The sequence below is a fragment of the Mercenaria mercenaria genome, chromosome 5 (assembly GCF_021730395.1).
Source record: "Mercenaria mercenaria strain notata chromosome 5, MADL_Memer_1, whole genome shotgun sequence".
Classification (NCBI taxonomy): Eukaryota; Metazoa; Mollusca; class Bivalvia; order Venerida; family Veneridae; genus Mercenaria; species Mercenaria mercenaria.
In genome coordinates, this window is record NC_069365.1 from 89,678,667 (window position 1) to 89,694,488 (window position 15,822).

Genomic DNA, 15,822 nt, shown 5'->3' on the forward strand with positions numbered 1-15,822 from the left:
GTGATGTTTCCTCATTCTTTGGCGGAATTCTATAAAATACAATTACATGACACATATTCTCTGCTAAACAGTCTCGGTATTTTAAGAATACTCTGCCACGGACCGAATGTGTACGTTATATGAACGCTGAGATCTAATTTCCCGCATGTATAGTACCAAAAGGTCACGCGTGTTGGCCACGGATATTTCATTTCACTTATGTTGTACTTCAATAAGCAGCTACATTTTAAAAGTTATATGTTCTCTTCTGATGTAAACAAAATTTCATTTTGAAACGTTTTTTTAAAAGACCGATTTGATAAACAGCACCACTCCGATTTTCTTTATCATTCGTGTTTGCCAGTCCATTTTTTTTTTCTTTTTCTTTTTTGCACCGTCGGGTTGCAAAGACGATTTTCTGCACTTGTTTCAACTGGAGCCCCAACAAATGAATCTTGTAATTTTTTCAAATCAAGTAATTATAAAAAATACAGTGAAACACCGCTCGCTCGAGGTCGCAAGGGGATGAGCAAAATGCTCGAGTTATCCATGGTTTCGAGCGACCCAAACATTGACCAACATATGGAGAAAAACTGAAGTTTTATTCAATTGTCATCGGAACCATTTGCAGAGGAAACGGTGATGCATAATAATAACAAACCCGTGACATTTAAAAAGAACGTATCACAAACGTTATCTATGATGTAATAAGTAATAACATACTTGCTTTAATTTAAAGCAAACAGTAATTGATCAATATTTGATCAATAAAACTTTTCTTTAACCTTTCATCAATAACTAATCTCATAATCAGATCAAATATACCGACAAACAAACATTTAAGATAGTCGGGGAATAGACAACGCAATTTACACGTTTTCACGGCGTGCGAAAATTTTTAATTTACCGGTACATTCAGATCGCCGAAGCTGTGAAAAATTTTGACACCTCTGCTCGAGTTAGCCAGAAGCAAAAAAGAGTAAATTAATACACAGGGACCAGGTGTCATGCTCGAGCGATCGAGTTATCGATGCTCGACCCAGCCATGGTAATTTCACATAGAAAATAGAAGGAAATCGGCCGGGACCACATGAATTGCTCGAGCGAGCCCGGGTGCTCGAGTCATCGATGCTCGAGCGAGCGGTGTTTCACTGTATTTTGATTGGTTTTCCGTGTGATGTCTCATTAAATCAAAGACCTATAATGTACAATTATAGCTCCTTGATTAAATGCAGTGACCATTTGTTTTTATAATGATGAAACACAGCCTTTTGAAATAAACCATCCATCGGATTTTAAATAAAAGAAGTGGATCCCAGTCGAAATGATTTGGATCCAGTCAGACATATTTGGAAACCAGTCAAAAATGTTTAATACATTGCAGTCGGCTGTCTGCCAACATTAAAGGATGTGCCGCGCTAGTACTGATTGCGTCACGTGCTAATTACGGACCAATTATCAAAGTGACAGTCAGACTGTTTGACACGTTTATTGATTATATGAGGGTGCGACCAACAATTTCCTGCTTGGCTGTAGATGGTGTATTGAGATATCAGACAGAAATTTATACTTTTCTCCATTTTACGGGACCGATTTTTTTTGTTTTTTCACTTTATGAATCGGTCTGAAAAGTAAAAAATCGGTCCAAAACGACAAACGGCCAAATTTCCGAAGCCCTGGTGGTGGTGGTGGTGGTGGTGGTGGGGGGGGGGGGGGGGGGGGGGGGGGGGGGGGGGGGGGGGGGGGGACCAAGGTAAGGTGGTGGAAAATTGACCAATCGAAAAAAACCTTGAAGGGCATCGTCGCAGTATCTTGGTTCATGTCTGTTTCAAGTTTGATGAAATTCTATCTGCTAGTTACTGAGAAATGGCTGCAGACGGACATTTTTCATTAAATCAAGGGCAATAACTCTGACGGAAATTGACCTATCAAAAAAACCCCAAAAAACAAGAGATCACAGAGTGATCTTGGCGCCCACCAATGTGCCATTTTTGAGTGTTCCAAATTTCAAGACTTACTGACTAGCTCAAGGTCAAATTTCATTTCCGTACACAACACTTTGCATGTGGTCCAAATTCGAAAGCTGTAGCTTGAGAAATGTGAAAGTAGGTCACTAGATCAATTTCAAGGACGAAATGTGAAAGTAGGTCACTAGGTCAAAATCAGGTCAAATTACACTTCAGAACACAAATTTATGCATGTGGTCCAAATTTAAAGCCTGTACCTTCAAAAATGTGGAAGTAGGTCACTAGGTCAAAATCAAAGTCAAATTTTATTTCGGAACACAGAACTATGCATGTGTTCCAAATTTGAAGCCTGTACCTTCAAAAATGTGAAAGTAGGTCACTAGGTCAATGTAAAGGTCAAAGTTTGTTTCGGTACACAAAACTATGCATGTGGTCCAAATTTGAAGGCTGTAGCTTGAGAAATGTGAAAGTAGGTCAGTAGGTCAAAATCAAGGTCAAATTCCAATTCAGAACACAAAACTATGCATGTGGTCCAAATTTGAAGCCTGTACCTTCAAAAATGTGAAAGTAGGTCACTAGGTCAAAGTCAAGGTCAAAGTTTTTTTCAGTGCACAAAACTATGCAAGTGGTCCAAATTTGAAGGCTGTAGCTACAGAAATGTGAAAGTAGGTCACTAGGTCAAAATCAAGGTCAACTCATGTCAAGGTTCATCTTGCCACTCAAAACCATACATGTGGTCCAAATTTGAATGTTGTAGGTTATTGACAAGAAGATTTTAAAATCTTTTCCCTATATAAGTCTATATGAACCATGTGACCCCCCAGGGCGGGGCCATATTTGACCCTAGGGGGATAATTTGAACAAACTTGGTAGAGAACCACTAGATGATGCTACATTACAAATGCCAAAGCCCTAGGCTTTGTGGTTTGGACAAGAAGATTTTCAACGTTTTTCCCTATGTAAGTCTATGTAATCCATGTGACCCCCGGGGCAGAGCCATATTTGACCCTAAGGGGATAATTTGAACAATCTTAGCAGAAGACCACTAGATGATGTCATATACAAAATATCAAAGCCCTAGGCCCTGTGGTTTTGAACAAGAGGTTTTTCAAAGTTTTTCCCTATATAAGTCTATATAAACCAAGTGACCCCCGGGGCAGGGCCATATTAGACCCAAAAGGAAATATTTTGAATCATCTTGGTAGAGGACCACTAGATGATGCTTCATACCAAATATCAAAGCCCTAGGCTCTGTGGTTTTGGACAAGAAGATTTTCAAAGTTTTTCCCTATATAAATCTATGTAAACAATAATAATAAACAAAGGGCCATAACTTACTAAAAAATTGTTGAACCAGTCTGATTTTCAGGGGGACACAACTAGGGTACCAATACATCATTCTGACAAAGTTTGGTCAAAATCCCCTAGGTAGTTTCTGAGGAGATGCGATAACGAGAAATTGTTAACGGACGGAAGGAAGGACGACGGACCACGGACGCAGAGTGATTTGAATAGCCCACCATCTGATGATGGTGGGCTAAAAATGGATGGGCATCAGCACAGTATCTTGGTTCATGTCTATTTCAAATCTGATGAAATTCTACCTGTTAGTTACTGAGAAATAGCTGCCGACAGACATTTGTTATTAAATCAAGGGCAGTAACTCTGAGGGAAATTGACCAATAAAAAAAAAAACTTGACGGGCATCATCGCAGTATGTTGGTTCATGTTTATTTCAAGTTTCATGAAATTCTACCAAGTAGTTACTGAGAAATGGCTACGGACGGACGGACAACGCCATTTCAATACCCCCCTCCCGATTTCATCGGCGGGGATAATTAATACATAAGATATACCCAGTATTTTGCATCAAAGTGCATAGAAACCAAATATGACTGGATCTATACTTAGTATAGCGCCTGAGTTAGTTTTAAGAATAGTTGCTCCTTCAAGTTTATTTACAATAATATCACTTTCTGTGGTGAATATCACTTTCTACAGACCCTCATGTGATCAGTTATGGACCAATGAGATAAGAAGAATTTACAAGTCATAAAATAAAATTACTAAAATGCAGTTAAAAACATGTACATGACCAGCCTTACCACTACTAGTTGATAACAACAGAAAGCTGAACAATGCCAGAAAGTGAAAATTGATTATAAAATAAAGAGAATGATAATATGTGTCTAGGAAGAGTTCTATAGAAAGTGAAACTGACTGTCTCTAATTGTGTGTTTGTAAGACGTTCAGCTAATACTAATAAATGTGGATATATGCAAGCAATATTTTTTGACTAAACAAGAGGAACATGATGGTCCTGAATCGCTCACCTGTTCCCACATGACCCAGTTTTGAACTGAGTATGACCTTGTTTTTTCTATTATTTGACATAGTGACCTAGTTTTTGAGCTCATGTGACCCGGTTTTGAACCTGACCTAGATATCATCAAGATAAAAATTCTGACCAATTTTCATGAAGATCTATTGAAAAATATGGCCTCTAGAGAGGTCACAAGGTTTTTCATTATTTGACCTACTGACCTAGTTATTGATGGCATGTGACCCAGTTTCGAATTTGACCTAGATATCATCAAGGTGAACATTCTCACCAATTTTCATGGAGATCCATTCAAAAGTATGGCCTCTAGAGAGGTCACAAGGTTTTCCTATTTTTAGACCTACTGACCTAGTTTTTGAAGGCACGTGACCCAGTTTCGAACTTGACCTAGATATCATCAAGATGAACATTCAGACCAACTTTCATACAGATATCATGAAAAATACGGCCTCTAGAGAGGTCACAAGGTTTTTCTATTATTTGACTTACTGACCTAGTTTTTGAAGGCAAATGACCCAGTTTCGAACTTGACCTAGATATCATCAAGGTGAACATTCTGACCAATTTTCATAAAGACCCCATGAAAAATGTGACCTCTAGAGTGGTCACAAGCAAAAGATTACGGACGCACACACGGACGTTGCACGATCACAAAAGCTCACCTTGTCACAGGTGAGCTAAAAAGAATGAAACTCCCCATCTTTTAGTCATTTTGCACAGTAATACCAAATTCACATAGAGAAATGTTTAAGATGGAAACCCCTATCCTCTACCGTTTAACTAGTGACAAACTGCAAGTACATATTAAAACCAAGGACCAAAATTTGAAAATGATGAGATTTTGTTTTTTCTGGGGCATCTTCCATGCCCAAATTAACTTTCTAACCATCTATCCCCTTCTAGTGCCTGAGAGGTATTTGAACTAGTTTGTGTGAAGCAACTACAACAACAACAAGGGGAACAACTGTAGCACAACAGATACCTGCACCATGCGCCCTGTCTTTCACCGCTGCATTCTGAGCGATAGCATTACGGTAGTCTGTTACTGAGTAACAACGAAAATCTGCATCATCTAGAAGCATAACGCAGTTATTTGCAAATACAAGCCACATGATGACCATTCTTGTGAATGATGAATTGTAAAAACATGCTTTTATATTACTCATGCATATAAATTATTATGATAATTTCAATGAAATTCACATAAATTATCTAACAATATTTTTGTTTAAACAATTTTCATTTTGTCTGCAGTGTTAAATTTGACAGTATAAAATATAACCATGAAATTTCCTTTAAGTTCATTGTCATGCATAAAAGCAGATAAATTAGTTTGTTCATTTTAACTTTGTTTTTTCAACAGATTTTAAGTTGGTCAAGAGATCTGTCAGGCTTCCTGGATTTCATATCAGTACTACGGTACCTTAATCTCCGCCAGTAACTGACCACTTCCTCACATCAACACAGACGAAACAACATTTACTGGTTATAGTAAAACTGTAACAGAGTAAACTGTTTCAAGAGCGCTGAGACTCGACTCACAGCCAGCTGATGGGTACACAGTCTTGTGCTTCCCTTACTGACCTAACCAAGCAAGCGGTTCCTGAGAATGACATTTTTACATTTATCTAAAGAATAAAGTATAAAATAATGTAGGATTACTTTGAGAACTTGTATCACAATTGTCAAACTGAGATGGGGCTGAGGATTCTGTAAAAAGCAACAAACATTCTTACAGTAAAACATGCATACTATCAAATATGTATACAATATAATAAATGTATTTTGTTAAGATAACACATCATATGATACAGAAACAGTGTTTAACTGTTATCAGAAAACACACTGTTACTTTATCTACACCAGATTATAGTATTTGTAATGTTATTTAATGAAACAATGCTTGAATATGTTTCAATTCATCTTGCATACCTTGCTGATTATTGATAACAAAACATTTCAATTTGACGAAGGGATATTTGTAGTTGTACTTTAATGCATCGCACATGCAAAAAACATTTAATTTCCCATTAAATGACCACTTTTGAAATTAGTCTGAACTTTACTTTTTACTATAGCTAACAAATATCCCACTTTATTACTGAATACATTGTAGCAAAAACACAGTAATATCTCATTAAGAAATCATTAGCCATTTTAGATTAAGCTTAAAAACTGCCAGTAAGGTCTGGTGTCAATACAGCTATATCCTTTCAGTTAGGTTTTATATACTGGCAAAATATTTGAACACAATGTAAGTAGTGTTTTATGCAAGTTTCAAGTGAAATTATTGCATGTAACTTGAAGAAAGACCAAAATGTATCAGAGGTAAAACACATCAATATACTGAATGTATGAGTCACAGAAGTGCACTCTATATATCTACAGTGCTGCATTATGTATGTACAAGTTAACATTTAGGAGAAAAATAATATTGAATCTTTTACAACTTAAGGGACTGAAGTTCAATACATGTATACACTGTTTAAACTGTACACTGATGAAATTTTTTCCCTTAAAGATTAAAATTTTCTGAAATTATAGGTAAATTTCCACAACAGTTTGTATGATCAAAAGTAATTTTTTAATCTCTAGTTCCAGTTAAGTTCTCACTCAATAGTTTAAGTTAAGGAACTGATATATACTAACTTCCACTTTCTGCAAACATTGCAAATGGAGCTTCAGCTAAAATATACAAACATAAATGTATGAAAACTGTCATAACTTGGCTAATGCATTATATATAGTACTAATAAGCAAAGAGCACACACAAGAAATCAATACATGATAAATAACTGGGTGAACTAGACCTATTTGCTGTAGCATCATCCACCACAAAGTTAAGAAAAATTATTTATATCTTAAGAAATAATCCTGTGATTCATGGCAAATAATTTTCACAGATTCTGTGGTTGTGTCAATTCATTAAATTATATGTAAACAAGTAAAATTTCTGTTCAGTTTGTTTTCAGAACTTGAAATTCATACCCAAACAAAATAGTCCTTTTTGGACAAATCAAAACCATGAAATTCCATGCTCATAAAATGAAAGTACTAAAATGTTTGATACGTCATTTTTCCATAAAAATCATTTAAATTCCCACAATGTAACCATGAAAATCATTAAATTCCACTTTAATAATGTTTTTAACTTGGGAAACATAAACATTTTTTTTTATAATTTCTGTTACTACATCCTCCCTCCCCTTACTCAAACCTGATCCCTAAAAGGATTTATGAATACTAAGTTATGAAAGGTATTGAAAGAGAGTGAGGCTTTTTTGTTAATTTTAAGTCCCCTACCATTGTGGTGAAAATGATCTAAGCGTAGTGTAACACAAGTGAGATCTCGGAGCAAATTGACACAGCACACAGCAGAAATGATTCACAGAAATCAATGAACAGTTTCTGACTCAACCAGTTATAGAATAAAATTTATAAATGTGCAATATTTCAACTCATTTCTTCGCTCCAATCAATCGTGAGAGAGGCTCATAATTTATATATAAACTTTAACAAAGATGACCTTTTCTAATGTATTTTTTTTTTTTTTAGAAATTACATTTTTTACTTGCCAAAATTCTGCTGTACACTGCCAGTAAAATTATGAAAGAAGTCGCTTTTTTCAAGCACTTACAGAAAGTTTTATTTATAAAGATAAAAGCACATGAAATACTCTTCACATAAACCTAACCATAATTTCCATTCAGCCTGAAAGAAATATACAACAACTGGTTAATATTAATACATCATAGCATGTATATAGCACACCTTTCTGCAATAAAAATGAAATGACATATTATTATGCAAGACTACAGCAACACTGCTAAATACAGCTTACAAAGAAAAGAAAACTTTGTCAACTGAAATGTCATTACTGTGGCTTAACATGTATACTTATATCATCTTTAATTTCTAAGACCCTAGAAGTCAGAATATTACATGAATGAACAATTCTGACAATTAAGTTATTTCACATGTACATGTATATACTAGTTTTACTTCAACAAAGAATTGTATTTATAATGAACAGAAGATGTGACAACAGATGCAAGACTGCCAGATTTTATTAATGTTTCTAGACAACTCTCAGATTCCCAATGAAAACCAGACTTTTACAAGTCTGTTAATTCAATTGTCTCGCAAATTAGGTCTGTGGTACCTCAGTAAGCACAGCATCACTCATTCAAGTATTATATTTTAGAAACCTGCCAGATTACAAACTTAACAGAAAAAGAAATTCTTTTTTAAATCAGTATAAATGAAATTAGGTGAATTATCATAAAACCCATAATTTCATAACTTTTTGGTTCCCTAGCACTTGTCATTACAGTATTGACAGAGTCAGTAATAGGAGTAGCAATTACTTCTGCCTAAACAACTCTAAGACATACCTCTGCCTTTCGGTTTATTTTTCTGGTATCCTTCGTTAGCTTCAGCAGTTGGGTTTGAGGGTGATTGGGTCTGTGCTGTCGATGATTGCTGTGCCATCTCTTGCTGTACTTGTTCCTTTGGTGCTGGGGGTTCTGGTGCACCAAAAATGTTACTTGATCCACCACCTGGGGGTCTCAATACCCTGTAATGTACAAACTTTTTAAAAGCTTGCAAGTTGTGATTATGGATAAGAGCAAATCTATGGCAAGGTTAGCACTATACCCTATGAACCTAAAAAAACTTTACTGAAGGCATATCAAATGATGAGGGATGGCAAAGTTACAAAGTGCATAGTTATGCTCTTGTGCAAAAATGCATAACAAAAGGGTCATGAGGACTATACATGTATATCGCTCACCTCAAACATCAAGGTACACATTCTGACCAAGTTTCATGAAGATAGGGTCATAAATGTGGCCTCTACAGTGTTAACAATTTTTTCCTTTGATGAGCGTAAGACCTAGTTTTTGACCCCATATGACCCAGTTTTGAACTTTGCATAGGAATCATCATGATAAACATTCTGACCAAGTTTCATGAAGATAGGGTCATAAATATGATCTCTAGGGTGTTAACAATGTTTTCCTTTGATCTGACCTTGTGACCTAGTTTTTGATCCCACATGACCCTGTTTCGAACTCTTTTTGAGTCTTTCAGGGGTCAATCAAGGGGCATAACTTTGGAACTTATGACTGAATCTGATGGATTCATAATGGAATCCAAGATCTATTGTTGTCAAAGATATTTTGCAAGTTTGTATCAAATCAAACCATAGATGAAGTCTCTATATGGATGCAAAAGCCAAAATAGCAAATTTTGGCCCTTTAAGGGGCCATAACTCTGGAATCCATGATGGGATCTGGCCAGTTTTCGAAAGGAACCAAGATATTATGCCAATACAAGTTGTGTGCAAGTTTGATTAAGAGTGGTTGCAAAATGTGGTCGCTATTGTGTTCACAAGAAATTGTAGACGGACGACGACGGATAGATATTAATATAAACAGTGCATGTGTTTAATTAATTATTAGTGCAGTTTTTTCTTCTTTGCTCAATGGAAAATTAACTGGGCTGTATTAGAGTCAAATTTGAAAAATATCTCCAGTGAAAATCTATCACAAATCTTAGCGTAAAATGGCCAGTTGTTGAAGTTTTGTAATATCTATTACTTGACAAAAATCAGATCTAGATCTACTACCTTTAATTACAATTATTCATAATAAGTATGTAGTAAAGTGTCACACCACATGTCAAACTTGTCTTTTCCATACTGAGACAAAATTTTGTAAACAGTGCCAAATGTTTGACATTTTAGCTCACCTGTCACTTAGCCCTTCATCGTCCCTCCACATTTTCTTGTGAACATGATGGAGATCACATTTTGCAACCAAGGCCATCCTTAAACAAGAGCTGTCAGAGGACAGCAATGCTCGACTATTCAACAGCCTTGTCGATTGAATGAATACGAGTCGAACAAGAGCACCGCCTTGCGGGTGCTGACGCTCATCTGATTTTTTTTTGTGTAATAGAAATATTGTCCTACCCATGATTTTCTAAGTCTAAAAAGGGCCATCACTCTTGCAAAAAGCAGGATAGAGTTATGTTTCTTGATGTACAGTGTCCACTTATGATGGTGAAAAACTGTTGCAAGTTTTAAAGCAATAGCTTTGATAGTTTATGAGAAAAGTTGACTTAAACATAATATTCAACCATTTTTCTAAGTCCAAAAGGGGCAATAATTATTGCAAAAAGCAGGATGGAGTTATGTTGCTTGCTGTACAGGGTCAGCTTATGATGGTGAACAAGAGTTGCAAGTTTTAAAGCAATAGCTTTGATAGTTTAAGAGAAAAAAGTTGACCTAAACATAAAACTTAACCAAGAAATCTGATATTTTCTAAGTCCAAAAGGGGCCATAAATCTTGCAAAAAGCAGGATGGAGTTATGTTTCTTGCTGTACAGGGTCAGCTTATGATGGTGAACAAGTGTTGCAAGTTTTAAAGGAATAGCTTTGATAGTTTAGGATAAAAGCTGACCTAAACATAAAACTTAACCAAGAAAACTGATTTTCTAAGTCCAAAAGGGGCAATAATTCTTGCAAAAAGCAAGATGGAGTTATGTTTCTTGATGTACAGGGTCTGCTTATGATGGTGAACAAGTATTCCAAGTTTCAAAGCAAAAGCTTTGATAGTTTAGGAGAAAAGTTGACCTAAACATAAAACTTAACCAAGAAATCTGATATTTTCTAAGTACAAAAGGGGCCATAAATCTTGCAAAAAGCAAGATGGAGTTATGTTTCTTGCTATACAGGGTCAGCTTATGATGGTGAACAAGTATTCCAAGTTTCAAAGCAATAGCTTTGATAGTTTAGGAGAAAAGCTGACCTAAACATAAAACTTAACCAGGCAACGCCGACGCCGACAACCGCTCAAGTGATGACAATAACTCATCATTTTTTTTCAAAAAATCAGATGAGCTAAAAAGGGACATAATTTAGTAAAAAAGCAAAATAGGGTTATGGAACCTGCATAGTGCTTATCAGCTCAGGACAGTGGACAAGTGTGTGAAGTTTCAATCCATTCCCATTAGTGGATACTGAGATACCAGCTTACATACAAAAACTTAACCAAAAATTTCTATGTTGAAAAAGGGGCATAATTTTGAAAAAAAGCAAAATAAAGTCATGGGACCTGCTTTGTGCATGTCAGATCATGACAGTGAACAAGTGTGTGAAGTTTCAATCCATTCCAATTAGTGAGTACTGAGATACCAGCTTCCATACAAAACCTTAACCAAAAAATTCTAAGTCGAAAAAGGGGCATAATTTTGTAAAAAAGCAAAATAGAGTTATGGAACCTGTGCAATGTTAGTCAATTATCACAGTAAATAAGTTTGTGAAGTTTCAATCCATTCCCACAAGTGGTTACTGAGATACCAGCTTACATACAAAACCTTAACCAAAAATTTCTAAGTCGAAAAAGGGGCATAATTTTGTAAAAAAGCATAATAGAGTTATGGAACCTGTGCAATGTAGGTCAGTTTATCACAGTGAATAAGTGTGTGAAGTTTCAATCCATTCCCACAAGTGGTTGCTGAGATACCAGCTTACATACAAAAACTTAACCAAATCGGGACGCGGACGCCGACGCATGGGCGAGTCCAATAGCTCTACTATTCTATGAATATTCGAGCTAAAAATTGTTTGTTTGCAGTAACGCGACCCAGAATTTTTAGTGTGAGTAGGTAGGTAGGGATTTTTTTTCTTTCTTTCTTTTTTTTTTTTTTTTTGTATGGTAATTGTACAACACCTGCATTTCCTTTTTAACCCTCTGCTTAATACACCTTCTGGGTACTAACACTTCTCTGTAGAATGCTAACTTGATTGTAACATATCTGCAAGGGTGGTAGTTTTCACATAGTATGAATACTAATATTACTAGTAATATCACCTTTTTAATAACAATAAAAACAACAGATTATAAGCCTGACACCAGTCAGAAACAGAGCTTATTATCTCCATATGAACTTAAAAATTTAAGATTATCAATATATTAAACAAAAATAATTGGCCAGACCTTTTGAATGTCCTTACACTGGCTAGGGTAATAAAAACAAGAGGGCCAAGATGGCCCTAGGTCGCTCACCTAAGAAACACTCCATAACAGTGTAAAACATGTCTGACCTAGTGATTTCATGGAAACAAATATTCTGACCAATTTTCATTAAGATTGGACCAAAAAATTGGTCTCTTGCGATAAAACAAGCATTTTCTTAGATATGACCTAGTTTTTGACCCTAGATGACCCATGTTCAAACTCGACCTAGATTTTATCAAGGCAATCATTCTGGCCAAAATTCATGAAGATCAACTGAAAAATACAGCCTCTATCACATACAGAAGTTTTTTCTTTGATTTGACCAAGTGACCTAGTTTTTGACCTCAGATGACCCATATTCAAATTCGACCTAGATTTCATTAAGGCAATCAACCTGACCAAATTTCATAAAAATCAATTGAAAAAAAAACAGTCTCTATCGCATACACAAGAATTTTCTTTAATTTGACCTAGTGACCTAGTTTTTGACCTCAGATAACCATATTCAAAATCGACCTAGATTTCATCAAGGCAATCACTCTGACCAAATTTCATGAAGATCAATTGAAAAATACATCCTCTATTGCATACACAATGTTTTTCTTCGATTTGACTTAGTGACCTAGTTTTTGACCCCAGATGACCCATTTTTGAACTCGTCCTAGATTTTATCAAGGTAATCATTCTGGCTAAATTTCATGAAGATCAGTTGAAAAATACAGCCTCTATTGCATACACAAGGTTTTTCTTTGATTTGACCTAGTGACCTAGTTTTTGACCCCAGATGACCCATTTTCGAACTTGGTCTAAATTTCATCAAGGTAATCATTCTGACCAAAATTCATGAAGATCAATTGAAAAATACAGCCTCTATCGCATACACAAGGTTTTTACGTGATATGACCTAGTGACCTAGTTTTTGACCCCAGATGACCCATTTTCGAACTCGGCCTAGGTTTCATCAAGGAAATCATTCTGACCAAAATTCATGAAGATCAATTGAAAAATACAGCCTCTATCGCATACACAAGGTTTTTCTTTAATTTGACCTAGTGACCTAGTTTTTGACCAAAGATGACCCATTTTCGAACTCGGCCTAGATTTCATCAAGGCAATCATTCTGACCAAAATTCATGAAGATCAATTGAAAAATACAGCCTCTATCGCATACACAAGGTTTTTCTTTGATTTGACCTAGTGACCTAGTTTTTGACCCCAGATGACCCATTTTCGAACTCAGCCTAGATTTCGTCAAGGTTATCATTCTGATCAATATTCATGAAGAAGAATTGAAAAATACAGCCTCTATCGCATACACAAGGTTTTTCTTTGATTTGACCTAGTGACCTAGTTTTTGACCCGAGATGACCCATTTTCAAACTCTGCTTAGATTTCATCAAGATTATCATTCTGACCAATATTCATGAAGATTAATTGAAAAATACCGCCTCTATCGCATACACAAGGTTTTTCTTTGATTTGACCTAGTGACCTAGTTTTTGACCCGAGATGACCCATTTTCGAACTCGGCCTAGATTTCATCAAAGTTATCATTCTGACCAATATTCATGAAGATTAAATGAAAAATACAGCCTCTATCGCATACACAAGGTTTTTCTTTGATTTGACCTAGTGACCTAGTTTTTGACCCGAGATGACCCATTTTCGAACTCGGCCTAGATTTCATCAAGGTTATCATTCTGACCAATATTCATGAAGATTAATTGAAAAATACAGCCTCTATCGCATACACAAGCTAAATGTTGACAGACGACGGACGACAGATGACAGACGACGGACGACAGACGCCGGACATCGAGCGATCAGAAAAACTCACCTGAGCATTGCTCAGGTGAGCTAAAAACATTACATTCCTTAGGATTCAGCATTGAAGTACATAGCAAAATCTTTGATATTTTAATACCCTGTAGACCCGAGTCTGATTACTAGCACCGCACTCCTTCAAAGCCTATGTATCATGTAATTTTAAGACAATACTTAATTGTTTTACATTGTTTACTCAGGGCTTAAGCTATGTTAACATTTTAGGGAGAAGTCATTTCTTCCTCAGCTAAGATTATGGAGAAGTGGAGTGATTTTAAGGAAACGCAGAAAGATTTTTAATAGCGCCATGACAGGCAAGTTTAAAATGGAACTAAATATACTTAGCAATGTAAACCTAATTTCTTATCCTTGCGAATCTAATGTGATTAAACTGCAAATTAAAGTTTTTTTCACTCTTGCAATGATTGCCTTAACCAAGAAAAGCCTAATCTGAATATGAATACAATTAAAAAAAGCTAGGTTAATTCCATATCAGCAAAAATAAATCAAGCTTCCAGTGCTAATGCACTCAAAGTCAAAACACAAAAACCCATAAAAGCATTTCACAGTCACTTCTTGAATTAAATACATGTCAATAGCAGTGACATCACTATGACATCACACATAATACAGGTCTTCTTTGATCTGCAAGTGTCTTCTTTGATCTGCTACTGTCAGCACACATAAAAAGAAACAGTTGTCAAACAGATTAAACCCAGTTTCTGATGGCAGGTGTCAAAAATCTGCATGAATTTCAGTTAATTATTTAAGTCACAGAAAGTTTCAGTAATAATAACCACTCCAGGAGAACTACGTTCCAACGTAAGTCAAGTCTCATCGATATCATGTGACATACCTCAACGATAAAGCTACGGTATCGCTTCGAATGACCTTGTTGATTCACTTATTATGTGTAATTAAGCATATATTTTACGTTTTCATAACTGAAAAGATAAGTTTGATGTGTAGAATATATATTAGCTATTTGCAGCATTTTGCAAGATACAAAGAACTAGTTACAAATACACTTATGTAAGCTACATAAATGTTGCAAGGCCGCAACGATAACATACATTATGTGACAACGTCTCACATACAGTGTTGCAAAGTCTCAGCATCATAATTACCATTTGAACTTGTAGAAAATTACACTTATTAGATAGTACGCACATGCGTACGCCGGTAATCAATACTGTATAGATAATCAGGATCGTAAAGCATTACTTCAAGAACTTTCCACATAAATTAGCTATTTCGTAACAAATGTTTTCGACACCATGTGCAGGCATCTGGCTCATTCTGTCCGCATATAATAATTATTATTATGTCGTGCAAATGTATTAGGAATCTGAGACGTCATGACTCGTAACCATACAAGGCGCAAGTGCCCTCAGGACGGATATTTCTGTCGAGTTCGTAAACACATAACTGAATTTTTTCTTGCATATCGTATAAAAATTAGCGTTTCATTCTGACAGATCATTTTTGTTGCATGCCGTATTTTACAAATAACAACAGAAATTTAAAAGCAATTAGAAACACTTCATTTGCAGTACTCATTCTTATGGCAGAGCATGTACCCCAGCGCGGGAAATGAACGTCCGTAAGCCGAAGTGACGTCATTACATTCAAGTAAGCACAATAACAAAGTTCCACTTTAGTTTTATCGTTTAAAGCGTAACGGTAT

The 15,822-nt window shown here is 35.8% G+C and overlaps 1 protein-coding gene across 4 annotated transcripts in view; it reads right to left on the reverse strand.

The window, feature by feature from the left end:
• The window catches only part of LOC123557903 (microtubule-associated protein Jupiter-like), a 45,842-nt gene that overhangs the window by 15,635 nt on the left and 14,385 nt on the right, over positions 1–15,822 (reverse strand). For all 4 annotated transcript variants that reach the window (XM_045349682.2, XM_045349681.2, XM_045349679.2 and 1 more), the window contains exons 2-5: positions 8,682–8,863; positions 6,937–6,972; positions 5,950–5,997; positions 5,270–5,359 (exon numbers count right to left, since the gene is read on the reverse strand). In XM_045349682.2, the coding sequence (XP_045205617.1) occupies positions 5,270–5,359; positions 5,950–5,997; positions 6,937–6,972; positions 8,682–8,863 (356 nt within the window). The remainder of the gene's footprint in view (positions 1–5,269; positions 5,360–5,949; positions 5,998–6,936; positions 6,973–8,681; positions 8,864–15,822) is intronic.